The 14,026-nt window shown below is 56.2% G+C and overlaps 1 protein-coding gene and 1 long non-coding RNA gene across 3 annotated transcripts; both read left to right on the forward strand.

Annotated features, from left to right (window-relative positions):
• Positions 1-429: 429 nt before the first annotated feature.
• On the forward strand, positions 430-4,849 carry LOC121817392 (uncharacterized). Its single transcript, XR_006057277.2, has 2 exons — positions 430-478; positions 838-4,849. It is a non-coding gene; the product is annotated as an uncharacterized LOC121817392 (long non-coding RNA).
• Positions 4,850-5,601: 752 nt separating this feature from the next.
• MAPK13 (mitogen-activated protein kinase 13) lies at positions 5,602-13,964 on the forward strand. Of its 2 annotated transcripts, NM_001139455.1 has the most exon segments (12): positions 5,602-5,775; positions 6,633-6,762; positions 8,294-8,352; positions 10,912-11,020; positions 11,212-11,241; positions 11,622-11,669; positions 11,797-11,911; positions 12,054-12,125; positions 12,722-12,801; positions 13,045-13,123; positions 13,214-13,390; positions 13,654-13,964. In NM_001139455.1, coding segments are annotated over 12 exon segments (1,101 nt in total). In that variant the 5' UTR covers positions 5,602-5,656; the 3' UTR covers positions 13,737-13,964.
• Positions 13,965-14,026: the final 62 nt, after the last annotated feature.

Raw genomic sequence — 14,026 nt, forward strand, 5'->3', positions numbered from 1 at the left:
AGTTAGCTAGCTGCCCAACTAACACAACTGCAGAAAGAAAAGAAAGAGAAATCACTCAATCATGTTCGACACTTTGCAACCCCATGGACTGAAGCTGACCAGGCTCCTCCATCCCTGGGATTTTCCAGACAAGAATACTGGAGTGGGTTGCCATTTCCTTCTCCAGGAGATCTTCCCGATCCAGGGATCAAACTTGGGTCTCCCACACTGCAGGGAGACTCTTTACCATCTGAGCCACCGGGGAAACCCAATTTCAGGGCAAGCTGCAATTTCACTCATGCCTGAGGTGATGGGACACACGTTTCCATCTTGGAAAGATTGCAACTTGAAGGTTCGCATGTAGGGGACTTACTGTACTGAGCATCTGCTGGGGGCCAGGATGGTGCTGGGGGCTCAGCAGTGACCAAGACATTATCCTTGCCCTCACAGAGCCATTTTTCCAGTGGGGGAGATGGACACCTCACGGAGGACAATGCAGGTGAGTTGAAAGTGATGGTTCGGTGGTTTGGACTCTGTTCTTCCACTGCAGGGGGCCCAAGTTTGATCTCTGGTCTGGGAAATAAGGGGCTTCCCCAGTGGCTGAGCAGTAAAGAATGTGCTTGCAATCCAGGAGCCATTGCAAGCAGAGCCCGATCTCTGGGTCGGGCAGCTCCCCTGGAGGAGGACATGGCAACCTACTCCAATGCTCTTGCCTTGGTGAATCCCACAAATAGAGAAGCCTGGCGGGCAACAGTCTGTAGGATCTCAAAGAGTTGGACACGACTGAAGTGACTGAGCATGCACAAACACACCTGCATGCCTCCCAGCGTGGCCAAAAAAAATAAAGTGTTTCAAAAGTGTGACAGATGCTACAAAGGACAGTGCAGAGATCAGAGAGAGCTGAGACCCAGACTTGGCTGGAATCTTCCACCAGATGGACCCCAGGCTACTTCTGCACAGGACTGGCTCAAGGATCGGAGGCCCAATCCTGCAGGCTGGATGAAGGGAGGTGGGTCTTGGGGTGGAGTAGGGAGGCTGGGAGGGACAGGCCGATGTAGGGTGTGAAGAGGGCGGTCTGCTGTCTGGGTCCCGCGAAGGCTGCGCGGGGCGCCGCCAGTCCAGCAGAGCCGTCCGTACCCGGCACTGTCCACCAGGGGGTGCTAACGCCGAGGCAGGGAGAGCGGACGAGGTCGGCGCCAGGAGCCAGGAGGCTGAGCCGGCAGCTCCACGGAGGAGGGGCGCCGGCGAGCAGAGGGCGTCTGATGCTCTGTTCCTGGGACGGATGTTCCGTTCCGGGCCTGAATCCCCTCGAAGTGGAAGAGGTGTGGGGGGCGGCGGGAGACAACCAGGTAAACCAGAGGCCAGGAAGCTACCCCCAGGTGTTCTGAGCTGGAGGGTTTGACGGAGACTGTTGGGGGCGAGCGAGGAGGGGGAGGGCAGGTCAGACGGGGGAATAGAGGGGACCCCTTTGGAAGGCAGACACCTGCTCCCCCCGCCCCGAGATCCTCCTGGCTCACTCCTGGGCTTGTTCAGGTGCTGCTCCAGTGACGCCTCCTCTGACAGTCCTCTGCCTCTCCCACTCCTCCCCACGTCTCAAAACAGTCCTCGCAAGTCCTTCTTTATATATACTTAAGTAAGTAAGTGCTAGTCGCTCAGTCGTGCCCCACTCTTTGAGACCCCACGGACTGCAGCCCACCAGGCTCCTCTGTCCATGAGATTCTCCAGGCAAGGATACTAGAGTGGGTGATCTTCTCCAGGTGATCTTCCCCACCCAGGGGTCGAACCAGGGTCTCCTGCATTGCAGGCAGATTCTTTACCGAATGAGCTGCGAGGGAAGTATTTTCTTCCTAGCGCTTAACACTACCTGACATTACATGTGATTGAACCACATAAAATTGTCAAATATCAGCAAATTCATTTGGGTCAACCCAATACTGTACATGTGCTTATTGGTCCCTGGTCTGCCTCGCCACTAAAATGTCAGCTCCTCCCGGCAGGGACTTCTATCTCTTGCATTTCCTTTTCTCTTTTGGCCGCACCACACAGCATGTGGGATATTAGATCCCTGACCAGGGATCGACCCCACCCTCCCTGCAGTGGCAATGCAGAGCCCTAAGCGGTCAACGATGCCCCACACCACGTCCCTGCCTTCCAGCATTTCACAGACTCACTGGGAAGACAGCACCACAAGAACAGGCACTTCCCAAACACTCACTGGCTGGGCATCCTGGCTGGCGGTTAAACGTGCAGATTCTGGAGCAGGACACCATGTTAGAAGACCATGTCCAGCACCTTCTAGGTCATGTGTGACTTTGGACAAATTACTTAACAGCTCTGGGCCTCAGTTTGTCCATCTGTAGGAGGGGAACATTGTATCCTGACACCCGGGAGCTGCCCAGGCCTGTCAGCCAGGTCCTGGCGTTGCTCAGAGCTGGCCTGGCACAGCTCATCTTGATGTGCTCCTGCTGAACGCAGGCAAGGCCATCTGTGACCACAGTGGGACCGAGACAAAAACAAGACACTCTGTAATCATGTCTAAGCACAGAGAAAACAGAAGTGTTGTCCAAACCACAAACATGACCAAACACCCCCATCCAGCTACTTTTGAGTGAAGGCTGCTGCCGCTTTACCGGTTACGGCTCCCTCCTCATTCTATTGGTCCTCCTTCCAGGTAAGACTCATTAAGACACCAAACCATAAAATCACCTCCACTTCCTGATTTCATCTCATCTGGAACAAGGTCCGGCTTCCGTACACCTTCTACCAAATGACCTAACCTTGCAACAAGTCCTTTCCAACACTCCCTTCCTGAGACGACTCCCTGCCCCCCTGCCTGGTTCCCACATGCGTGTTCTCCCTTGATGCAACCAGTGACAAACCCAGTTTGTTCACTCACAGCTGTGTTTCTGGGAGGATCTTTGGCTGGAGATACTGACAGCCCCTAGCTCACTGGGTTGATGTTTCACTGCACTCAGAATGAACCATCCCCAGGACCCTTTTAATATACTTAGCACGTTTTAATATCATTTCCATGTTACAAGGAGGACAGCGAAACTCAGAGAGGGGAAGGAACTTGGCCCAGGTCACACAGCTGGCACTGCAGAGGCAGGATGGAAGTGCAGGTCTCATTCCAAAGCTGGTTTCCTTGCCCCCTGCCTTAATGTTAACAGGATAGAAACCAACCACACAGGGTCAGTGTCTGGGAGGAGAAGTGCAGAGGGGCCTCGGAGGAGCTCAAACAGAAGAGAGCCCAGGGGCTGTGAATGGGGAGCACCCAGGAGGTCCTCAGTGACCCCCTCCTCTTCCTCTCCCATTCACAACCTTCCAGATAGTATCACCTAAGGCCATCTCTCCAAGGCTGCCTGGCTACTGAGTCAACACAGGTCCATTGGAAGCTGAGGGGGGGTCGGTATCCGCAGTTTGGGGCCTGAGTCACTTCCTGACCATTGCTTAAGAGGCTTCCAGACCACAGCCTGAGTGGCCAGCTCGTGCCCTTTCAGGATTGCACCCACTTGGGCAATGAGCGCTTACTTCCCTGGCATTCGTCACCTTTCTGGGCTCACCTCTGTCACAGTCAGGTTTTCAAGACAAGCACAGAGGCTCAAGGCCTGTCTCTTCCCTGGAGAATGGGATCCTCAACGCAGAAGGAGAACTGAGTCTCCTGGATTGGACCCAGCCCTAGACTCTGGCTTCCAGGATCGTATGCCAACTTCAGAATCAGAGTGCCTTCCTTTGGGGTCACCGACCCCCAAGGTCCAAAACTCCCGCAGCCCCCCATCCTCCACCAGGCCCCGAGCCCCTTCCCTTTTCCTCCTACAGGGCCTCAGGGCTGGAGTAGAAGGTCAGGTAGGGGAGAGGGTGGGGAATTTGTCAGATCCCCAGGGCAGGAGGTATGAGGGAGACACGGTTTGATCCGTAGACATGTCCTTAGGATGGGTGAGGCAGATAATCTGAAGCACAGGCCATCTCCTTTAAGAAGCAATGCCTCTCAACCCAGAGATCCTGCATAGGCTTGGAGTCTCAAACCAGATGGTCTTCAGCTCAGCTCTGTCCCTTCCCAGCTGTGTGACCTTGGGCAAGTGACTTAACTCCTCTGGACCTCAGGTCCCTCATCTGGAAAATGAGGATAATAGAGTTACTACTGACTCATAGGCCTCTCACCAGGATTCAGGGAGTTGGGTATGTAAAACACTGAGAATAATGACTGGTACACGGCAAACACAAGTTAAGTGTTCATCAGATAAATATTTTTTTCACCTCTGATGGGCTGACTCTCCCACTCATTCTCCATAGTTTTTCACAGCCTACTGTGTGACCGATGCACGTAAGACAGATCCCCTGCCCACAATGCCTGTTGGGCATTTCTGTGGGATCCCAGCACCTCCCTCCCCCAGGCCCCCCAGGGTCTGACGCCACAGGACTGTGTGGGGCTGTGGCACAGGGTTTGGGTTCTGAAGACTCCCTAGGGGGAGCTCCCTGGCTTTGAAGCATAGCATCTCCATTCCTTCCACAACCCAATTCCCAGGCCAGCAAGGGGTCAGCCGAGCCAGGTCAGGCATCTGGACCTCCTGCAGCCATTCTCTGCCGCTGACCCTGTTCATGGGAGGTCTCCGTGATTTAATTTGAGCCCAGAATCTTCTTCAGGATGCACGAATCACCCAGACACAGGTGGCCGAAGGCTTGTCATTGCCTTCACAGGGCAGTGGGAAGCCAGCAAAAGCTCATTCAAAACTGGAAATGTGAATCTAGGCCGGATGGTTCATATTACAGAATTACTGTTATTCATTCTAGGTGTAAAAAAGATACTGTAGTTGTGTTTTTAAAACAATCCTTATCTTCTAGAGATACGAAAATATATTTTCAGATGAAATGATAGGATGCCTGGTTTTGCTTCAAAACAATGCGGGAGGAAGTATGTAGAGGAAACAAAATTGACTAAGAGTTGATGTACTCGTTGAAGCTGTGGGGTTCGCAATTGGGGTTATGCAGGGTCATTAGAATCTGCTTATCAACATGTGATTCAGAGATCCCTGGGCCTAGGAGCTGGGGAGAAATGCAGAATCTTGGCTCCACCCCGGATCTCTTGAACGAGGATCTGTATTCAATGAAATGCACGGGGGATTCGTGTGCGCATTCAAATGTGGGAAGCACTGGCTACTTTCGTATGTTTGAAACTTCCCATGCCAAACAAGTTATGGGCTTTTGTGGGGTTTTGTTCCCCCAAAATTGTCTTAAAAGTCTCCGAGATCTTCCTACAGAATCCTCCGCTGGCAGCAGCTGGGAGGCTGTCTTCCTGCCTTCAGCCCTCCGTGGGGGCCCCTAGGGCAAATGGGCCCCCAGGCCGACCGCAGCACCCGGCGGGAAGCGCCCCGCACCCCATCCCCTGCACCGCGGCGCACCTGCCGCTTCGCGCGGGTCTGTGGCCGGGGTTCCGAACTCGGACCCTGGCGGAAGCCCGGGGCTCCCGGGAGCCGCGGCCGGGCAGGCCCGGGCGGGGCCGCGCAGCGCACCTGGGCGCGCCGGCAGGTGGGCCGCGTGGCCTGGACGGGGACCCGCCCTCGCGCAGGGGAGGAGCGGCAGGCCTGGGCGGGCCCCGCGGGCGGGGGCCAGGTGCTGGGAGCCCGGCGGGCCGCGAGCGCAGCCACCGCGCTGGGGCCGCCGCCACCGAGTGCCCGGGATGAGCTTCACCCGGAAAAAGGGCTTCTACAAGCAGGACGTCAACAAGACCGCCTGGGAGCTGCCCAAGACCTACGTGTCCCTGACGCACATAGGCAGCGGGGCCTATGGCTCCGTGTGGTGAGACACCCCCTCCCCCGCGCCTGCGCGACACGGGGGCGTCGGGGGCGCCCGGGGCACCGGGCCAGGCCGCTGGTGGGCGCCCAGGCACCGGGACGCGGGCGGGGCCTCCGCCAGAGCCAGAGCCAGACCAGTGCCCACCCTCACCCCGGATCTGCTTCCCGGATCCGCATCCGGGGGCCCTCACCTGCTGGGCGCGCGGAGCTGTGCCCCCACCACCTTTGATCAAGGACCCCGAGGCCCAGAGTCCTGCGGGTTGGGAAGACTTTTGCGGGTGCTTTTGCCAGGCTGAGCCCTGGGACTGGAGGAGGCAGCAACTGGACCTCGAAGTGGAGCAGCAGCCTCGGGCTGTGGAGGCTGGCCATGGGGTCGCCCCAGGCGCCAGTTCGCTTTTCGCACCTGCTTGCTGGGGGGTCTCTGTGGGTTGAATTAGGACTGAATCTGTTTCTCCAGGACTTACAAGGGACCCCAGAGTTCATCTCGCCGAATCCCGATTGATTGTTATTTAATACACATGGGTACACAGAGAGGCAAACAAGAAGTGACTTGCCAAGTTGTTTGGGATCCTGTTGATATTAACTTGTGTTTGACCCTGGTGCAGGGCACCTCTCTCAGATCCTGCCTGCTCCCTCCTCGCTCCCCCAGTCCCACTGTGCTTTCAGCAACTCACATTCCCGGTGGTGGGCATCAGCTCCTCCCAGCTTAGGCTGCTGGCCCAGAGGGATTGGGGTGAGGATGGCCGTGGCTCCCCAGATGGCCTGGCAGATGCCACCCAGGGTCTGGAGCCCTGCCTGCCTCCGGGCTGGGGCCGGGGGTGGGGGGGCGTGCTCCCTGCTGACCTGCCTTTGACCCTACAGCTCAGCCATCGACAAGCGGTCAGGGGAAAAGGTGGCCATCAAGAAGCTGAGCCGGCCCTTCCAGTCCGAGATCTTTGCCAAGCGGGCTTATCGGGAGCTGCTGCTGCTGAAACACATGCAGCATGAGAACGTAGGCTGGGCCCGGGGGCTGCTTCGGGGAGGCAGGGACGGGAGGGCAGCCCCAGAGAGGGTCCTGACCAGCCCCTCCGTGTGTGTGCACACGCGCACGCGCACACACGGAAGATACCCCAAGATGCTGACCCAACAGCGCCAGCAGAAAGGGAACCTCCTCCCTGCTCCTCTGGATCCTTGTTCCTCACCTGATTATTAAAACTATGTGCCAGGACCCACCCCGCCTACTTCCCAGGTAAGGTGCAAAGGAATTTTTGGCAGTGGAGCTGAATGAACTTGGTGTCTCACTGTTATGAGGAAATGGGCACCGAGGAACTCCGTAGTTGTTCTAGATCTGAGACCTGGTGCCCAGTATCCTGGTTAATGTTGTTTCCACATAATTACAACAAGGATAATAGAAACCTGTGAGCACTTATGTGCCAGGCACAGCTCTAAGAACTTTGCAGAAACTAGAATGTTTAATCCTCACAGTATCATATAAGTATCATTACTCCCTTATACAGACAGGGAAACTGAGGCACAGAAAGACTTACAGGTTATCAGACGAGATCAGGCACGTTCAGGGTGGTATGGCCGTGGACAGACAGATTATATGGTTAGTCAGTGGCAGAGCTGGGATCTGACCCTAGACAACCTGGCTCCAGGCCCCAGAGCCCGACCTTGAGACTGTCCTGTCTAATTGAAACAGCCAGGAAACTAGTGACCCAGTGCTGAGCCTGGCCCCTAGGCTTTGCTGCAGGATACCTGTATTGGCAGACAAGCGTTTTTAAAAATGTGCTAAGTCGCTTCCATTGTGTCCGACTCTGCGACCCCATGGACTGTGGCCCGCCAGACTCCTCTGCCCATGGGATTCTCCAGGCAAGAACACTGGAGTAGGTTGCCATTTCCTCCTCCAGGGGATCCTCCTGACCCAGGGATCAAACCCACATCTCTTGCGGCTCCTGCATTGCAGGTGGATTCTTTACTGCTAAACCACCCAGGGAAACCCAAGCATTTAAAACAATGAGTTCAAAACACTGTGCATATTTTAAGTCCCATTCCTCCTCGGGCAGCTCCTCCCCATGGCCTCCAGCTGGGAAGTCTTGCCCCAGCTCTGAATCAGCCCTTTGGCAGGCAGCGTTAGATGTGGTGAGACCCAAGGTCAAGGACAGGGAGCCTGCTGGCTGGAAGATCCCTTCTCTGTCCCCTCCTCGATTCCCTTCCCCACTCAAGGTTCCCGGCCTGAGCGGAGACTGGGTGTGCTGTTCGTCCTGACCCCAGACTTGGGGTCAGTGAGCACAGACACGTCCACCATCTCTTATCCCAGCCTGACTCTCCATCACAGTGCACTGCAAATTCCTGCCCAGGTGGAGGAATCCCTCTCCCATCTCTGCCCCTTTAACTGCTTCTTCCCAGAAGGCTGGGAACCTGCCTCCTGCTGGAGGTGCTGTTCTAGGAAAGGGCAGGTGGTCCTGTGCAGGCCTGGGGACTCAGAGGACAAATGCAGGGTGCGGCGGCTGCCTGGCCCTCACTGGCCATCTTCTCTTTAGGTCATTGGGCTCCTGGATGTCTTCACCCCAGCCTCCTCCCTGCGCAACTTCCATGACTTGTGAGTCGGGCTGTGCCGGGTTCCGGGATATTTGCAGACCTTACTTGCCACTGGGGCGGGGTGGGAGGGGCGGCGCGGGCAAGTAAGGGGAGGGTCCAGGTTCTCTCTTCTGTCCCAGGAGGCTGTATGCCTTTGGGCTGGGGAGAGATCCAGCCCAGGGTGGAGAGAACGGCTGGCCTGAAAAGGTGGGAAGGGCTTTTTACGGAGCCTGGCTGACACAGAGCTGTCTGCTCATCTGCTTTGCTTTACCCACCCTCAACACCACGGAGACATCGCCGCCAGTCCCCACACGGTTTGCATCAGCCTCCCTCACCATGTCCTGGTGCAGGTGTGGGTCTGGACTTCAGGACTCTTCCTAGAATGGAGCGAGGATCACAAAGCCTTGGCTGCCCCAGCCAATGGGGATGTTTCTCAGAATTACACAGAACACGAAAATTTAGTTGCTAAATGCACAGCTTTGCTAGTGCAGTACCTGCTAAAATTTAGGAAACTTTGAGAGGGTGGATTTTTTTTTCCAGTCCTATTTCAACTGTAGCCGCAGTTCTCTTTATTAGGATGCTTTTGTTTTCAGTTTAATGCAGTGAGTTTGAATGGATTTTCCCCCCTACAATGCCGGCTGCTGGGCTTAGCATTGGGAATTTAAAGTGGACCAGCTCCTCCAGGACGGACAGTGGTGAATACTGACAGTGATGGTCAGTGCTCTAAGTCTGGGTAGAGCCGGGAACTGCCAGCTGCCTCAGCGGGCTTCACAGAGGAGGTAACTCTGAACTCAGCTCTGAAGGATGAGTCAGTGTTTGCCTGAGGTTGAAGGGCTGAAGGCATCCCAAGGAGAAGGAACTGCGTGGACCAAGGCCATGAAGCACGTGTGAAAGAGGCTGGGCCATCCTGAGATGTGCAGTGAAGCAGTGGCTGATTTAGTTCGGCTGAGTCCAGACTTGATTCCACAGGCAGCCTCAAGGCTATAGAGGTTTTGAGCAGCGAGGTGAGGTGGTCAGATCGGATTTGGGGGATGCACTCTGGCAGCAGCAAGAAAGGACCAGGGACACAGCTCTGGGAGAACTAGACCTTGGTCTAAATGCAGTCAAGGTGACAGGGTCCCAAGAGCTGACTTGAGCCCCATCGAGAGGCAGCACTGTCAGAGTGTTGTATCCCTTGGGAGGCAGTGGTGAGGAGAGCCAGGGATGCCAGGTTCCTACTCGGAATACCAGGTGAAGGAAGAACACATCTTAGGAGAAAGATAATGAACTCCACTTTGGACACTTCAGTTTTGAAAAGCCTATGAACATTCAAGTGTTTAATCAGCAAATAAACCCAGAGTTTAGGAAGGTCTGAGCCAGGGATGTGGATTTGGGCCTGAATAATCACTGGTGGATGAGAGCCGAAGCCCAGGGACAGGCCAGTGTAGAGCCTGCTGCGATGCTGTGGGTTAAGATACCAACATGAAAGAGAAGCTACACGAGAATGTGCAGGCAGAGAGCTGAGGCCGCCTGCCCAGAGGTAGGATTCGCAGAAAATCTTGAGGGGGTGTCAAGCTTTGCACAAGTTCCAGTAGAAAGAAAGGGAGTCGTGGGTGTGTGCTCTGGGCTGGTGGGGCAGGAACAGACACCCTGTTGTCAGGGAACTGTGCATTAAGGCAGTGGGGTGGACAGGTGAGGACCACTCTTTCTAGAAGTTTGATCAGGAGGGAAAGAGAGAGAAGGAGTGGGGTACGCGAAGAAATAAGGTTAAGGGAGGGTGGTTGTGGCACCGCAGGACGTCAGTGAGCTTGTAAGCGGAAAAGAATCAGTTTCCACGTAGAGGTGAAACATGAAGGTGGGGAGGAGCCTGTGCCTGGAGCAGGGGGTCCCAGTGCGTGGGAGGGGGCACAGTCAGGTGGAAGAAACCGGAAGTCACAGGCTCATGGAGATGGCCTCCCCATTCTTTTATTATTTTAATTCCTTTCTTGATCTTTATCCTTTTTTGGGCTGTACTTTGCTGTTACTGCCTTGAGTAGCAGTTACATTTTGCTGACTTTGACCTGTTTTGCAATCCCATTAAGAGAGGGTAATGGTTCAACTATCTCTTTCTTCCTTCTTTACCCTCCTAGAAACTGTTTTATTGTTTCCTTCTTGGAAGGGAGACATTTTTGGATGTTTGAGGATTTTCATGGCAGCTCATGACCCTCTGAGGTGGGGAGAAAATATTTGTACAGAAGCAGAAGGAAATCCTGGCAGATGTTTCTAACTCACAGCAGTGGCTTTCTGTGGGGCGTGGAGGAGGGCAAGGAGAGGACACCTTTGAAGAGCTGGAACACTGCTGCATTTGGTTTTCCTGAGCACAGCTCCAGCTGAAACACCCTGAGCTCTGCCAACAGGGCGGCCGCCAGGGCCAGGCTGGGAGCCAGGAGCCGAGAGGCCCACTGCCTGGGGATTTGGCTGGCTGTTGTGGGGCTGGCTCTTCTCGCACACGAAGGTCATCTCTAAGGCCTCTGTTCTGCCCCAGCCCTGTGCCCCTCCTCTGAGCTGGGACCTGGGGCAGGTTGGGGCTGAGGACTGTTCAGGAAGCCCTCATGCCTTGCAGCTACCTGGTGATGCCCTTCATGCAGACGGACCTGCAGAAGATCATGGGGATGGAGTTCAGTGAGGACAAGATCCAGTACCTGGTGTACCAGATGCTCAAGGGTCTTAAGGTGGGTGGGAGCCTACCAAAGGGCAGAGGAGGGGGGCTGGGTGTTGAGACCTGGGGTCTGGGGGAGGCCAGGCCTTGAAGGTTTGGGAGGACATGCCATGGCAGGGCAGAGGCGGTCTCTGAGCCAGCCTGAAGCCCCTGGTGTGAAAGCCGGACTGGACTCACGCTTCTCCCTCTCTCTCCCCAACACAGTACATCCACTCAGCTGGGGTCGTCCACAGGGTGAGTGCTTTCTCCGCTACATCCTCAAAGGCCCTGCCCACCCCTGGGGTCTTCTTGAAGTTGGAAGGGGGGAGATGGCGCAAGGGGAGCCAGGGATAGAGAGTTTTCAGACCCAGCCTTGGCCCAGGAAAGCCTGCTCAGAATTGCTGTGTTTGGGGGAACTTTCTGGGAAACTGTCACCAGTGAAGCTGAGCTGGGTGTTTCAGGCTCCAAGAATCAGGAGCATTTTAGAGCTGGATGGACCCTAGAGGACACCCGGTCCAACCCTCACTCTGCACAGGAGCCCGGTACCCAGAAAAAGGGCAGGGCCGCGTGCTGGGTGGCGGCTGAGTGGGGCCACCTCGTCTCTGCCTCCACCCAGCGCCCCATCTCTCCTCTAGGACCTGAAGCCGGGCAACCTCGCTGTGAACGAGGACTGCGAGCTGAAGGTGAGTGGGCCCCGGTGGGGTCAGCCTGGGCTCGGGGTGGGCCCCTCTCCCACCGGAGCCCCCAGACGCTGCTCCAGGAGCCCCCTCTCCTCAGTGAGCTGTTTTTCTTTTGTGCCCCGAGTTGTAGATCTTGGATTTTGGGTTGGCACGGCATACGGATGTGGAGATGACGGGTTACGTGGTGACCCGCTGGTACCGGGCCCCTGAGGTGATTCTCAGCTGGATGCGTTACAACCAGACCGGTCAGTGGTCGGCTGCCCCGGGGAGTGGGCTGGGGGTCTTCTCTGATGGCTGCCTCAAGCCTGTCTTGGAGACTCTGGGTTGACAGACGGTCGGGCCCTGGCCAGCCGGTCCAGGTGACACCTCCTCCCCCTCCCTCTGCAGTGGACATCTGGTCTGTGGGCTGTATCATGGCAGAGATGCTGACAGGGAAGACGCTGTTCAAGGGGAAAGACTGTATCCTTTGCTGGAGAAGCCAGTCTTCATCCAGGGATTCATTCCTTCAACAGACACTTTATTACTTAAATCTCTCTCTTTTTCTTAATGTGAAGTGATACATGCTTCCCAGTGGATTAATTTTAAAGTGCAGAGAAACAAAATGATGAAAACCAGTCACCTGTGATTCCACCATCCTGCAGACAAAGAGTTGATGTTTTGGCACCACACACACCAGTTGAGCACCCCCGTGTGCCATACAGGGACTGGGGAGACGAGACGGGGTCTCCCTGCCAAACTCGGAATGCAAGGGTGTGGGGGGGAGCAGACGAAGAAGTGCATGGAGGTGACGGAGTGGGATGAAGCTGGGAAGGTGGCACCTGCAGGAGCATTTGTGGGGAGGGACCCTTAACCCAGCCTGGCAGGTGGCAACTCTCACCTGCATCCTGAAGGATGAACCTACCCTCCTGAAAGCAGGAGGAGGTGAGGGTCTGGAGCCTGGATGGTCCACCCCTCTAGGCGGGCCTGATGGAGGGGCAGCGGGAAGGGCAGCTCCAGACCACCCCCACCCCACCCCACCCCCAGCAAGTGAGGCCAAGCCTTAACCTGCTGCCAAGACCTGGACCAGCTGACCCAGATCCTGAAAGTGACTGGGGTGCCGGGTGCCGAGTTTGTGCAGAAGCTGAATGACAAGGCGGTGAGTGGCAGATGGGCCCAGGCTGGCTGGGGCTGTGCCCTTGGCTGGCCAGGGTCAGGGAGATGGGCTCACCCCACCGCCCCTCTGCCCTGGTAAGTGCTCTTGCCTTTATCTCACTTTGGATTTGGACCTGAGCCCTCAGCCCTGCTCAGCAGCTTTTCTGGGGTCCCTGCTCTAGATCCTATGGCCTGAGTCCCAAGGAGCTGACAACTGGGGATTACTCAGTGCTGTTCTGTCTTCCAGGCCAAATCCTACATCCAGTCCCTGCCACAAAGCCCCAGAAAGGATTTCTCTCAGCTCTTCCCACGTGCCAGCCCCCAGGGTGAGTCTCAGGGGCCTGCAGTCTGTGTCCCCGCGGGTGGGCTGGGTTCTCCCGGGCCTGGGGCGTGAGGCTCACACTCCGTGACGGCAGCCACAGACCTGCTGGAGAAGATGCTGGAGCTGGACGTGGACAAGCGCCTGACGGCCTCGCAGGCCCTCGCCCACCCCTTCTTTGAGCCCTTCCGGGACCCTGAGGAGGAGACAGAGGCCCAGCAGCCGCTCGAAGATTCCTTAGAACGTGAGAGACTCACAGTGGACGAATGGAAGCGTAAGGGCCGGGCGCCTCAGCGCCTCCCCACCGCAGCCTTCAGCCTCGCCTCTGCTGGCCTCGTTTCCCTGCCTGGCCTCAGTGGCCCTGGCATTTCTCCTGGAGACTGTGGCCTCTTTCTCTCTGAGCAAACACTGTCTCCTGCGTGCACTTCTTTCTCCCTGGGCTGAGCAGACTTCCCGCTTTGCACCATGTCTGTTGGGGAAGGAGGTAGGCGCTTGCCCTCAGCACCCACCACCCCCTGAACCCCCTGCCTTCCTCAGAGCACATCTACAAGGAGATTGTGAACTTCAGCCCCATTGCCCGGAAGGACTCTCGGCGCCGGAGTGGCATGAAGTTGCAGTGACCCTTCTAGCCCGACCCTCGGCTGAGCCCAGGAATGGCCTCGTGGTACCACCTGCCAGGCACTGCCCCTGGGACCAATATTTATTTATCACTACTAAAGTCTGAACCCGTCTTGGATTATAGCCTTCCAAGCAGAGGATGGAGGGCTTGTGTAGGAAACAGGCCTAGTTTCCTCGACGCAGAATTTGGAGGTGTTGGCTGGGAAAATTAAAGCACATGATGTGGAGAATTGCTTGTGTGTGGGGGGTCCTTTCTTTCATGGCTGGAGTGGGACTGAACTGGGGTGGCGGT

The sequence above is a fragment of the Ovis aries genome, chromosome 20 (assembly GCF_016772045.2).
Source record: "Ovis aries strain OAR_USU_Benz2616 breed Rambouillet chromosome 20, ARS-UI_Ramb_v3.0, whole genome shotgun sequence".
Taxonomy (NCBI): Eukaryota; Metazoa; Chordata; class Mammalia; order Artiodactyla; family Bovidae; genus Ovis; species Ovis aries.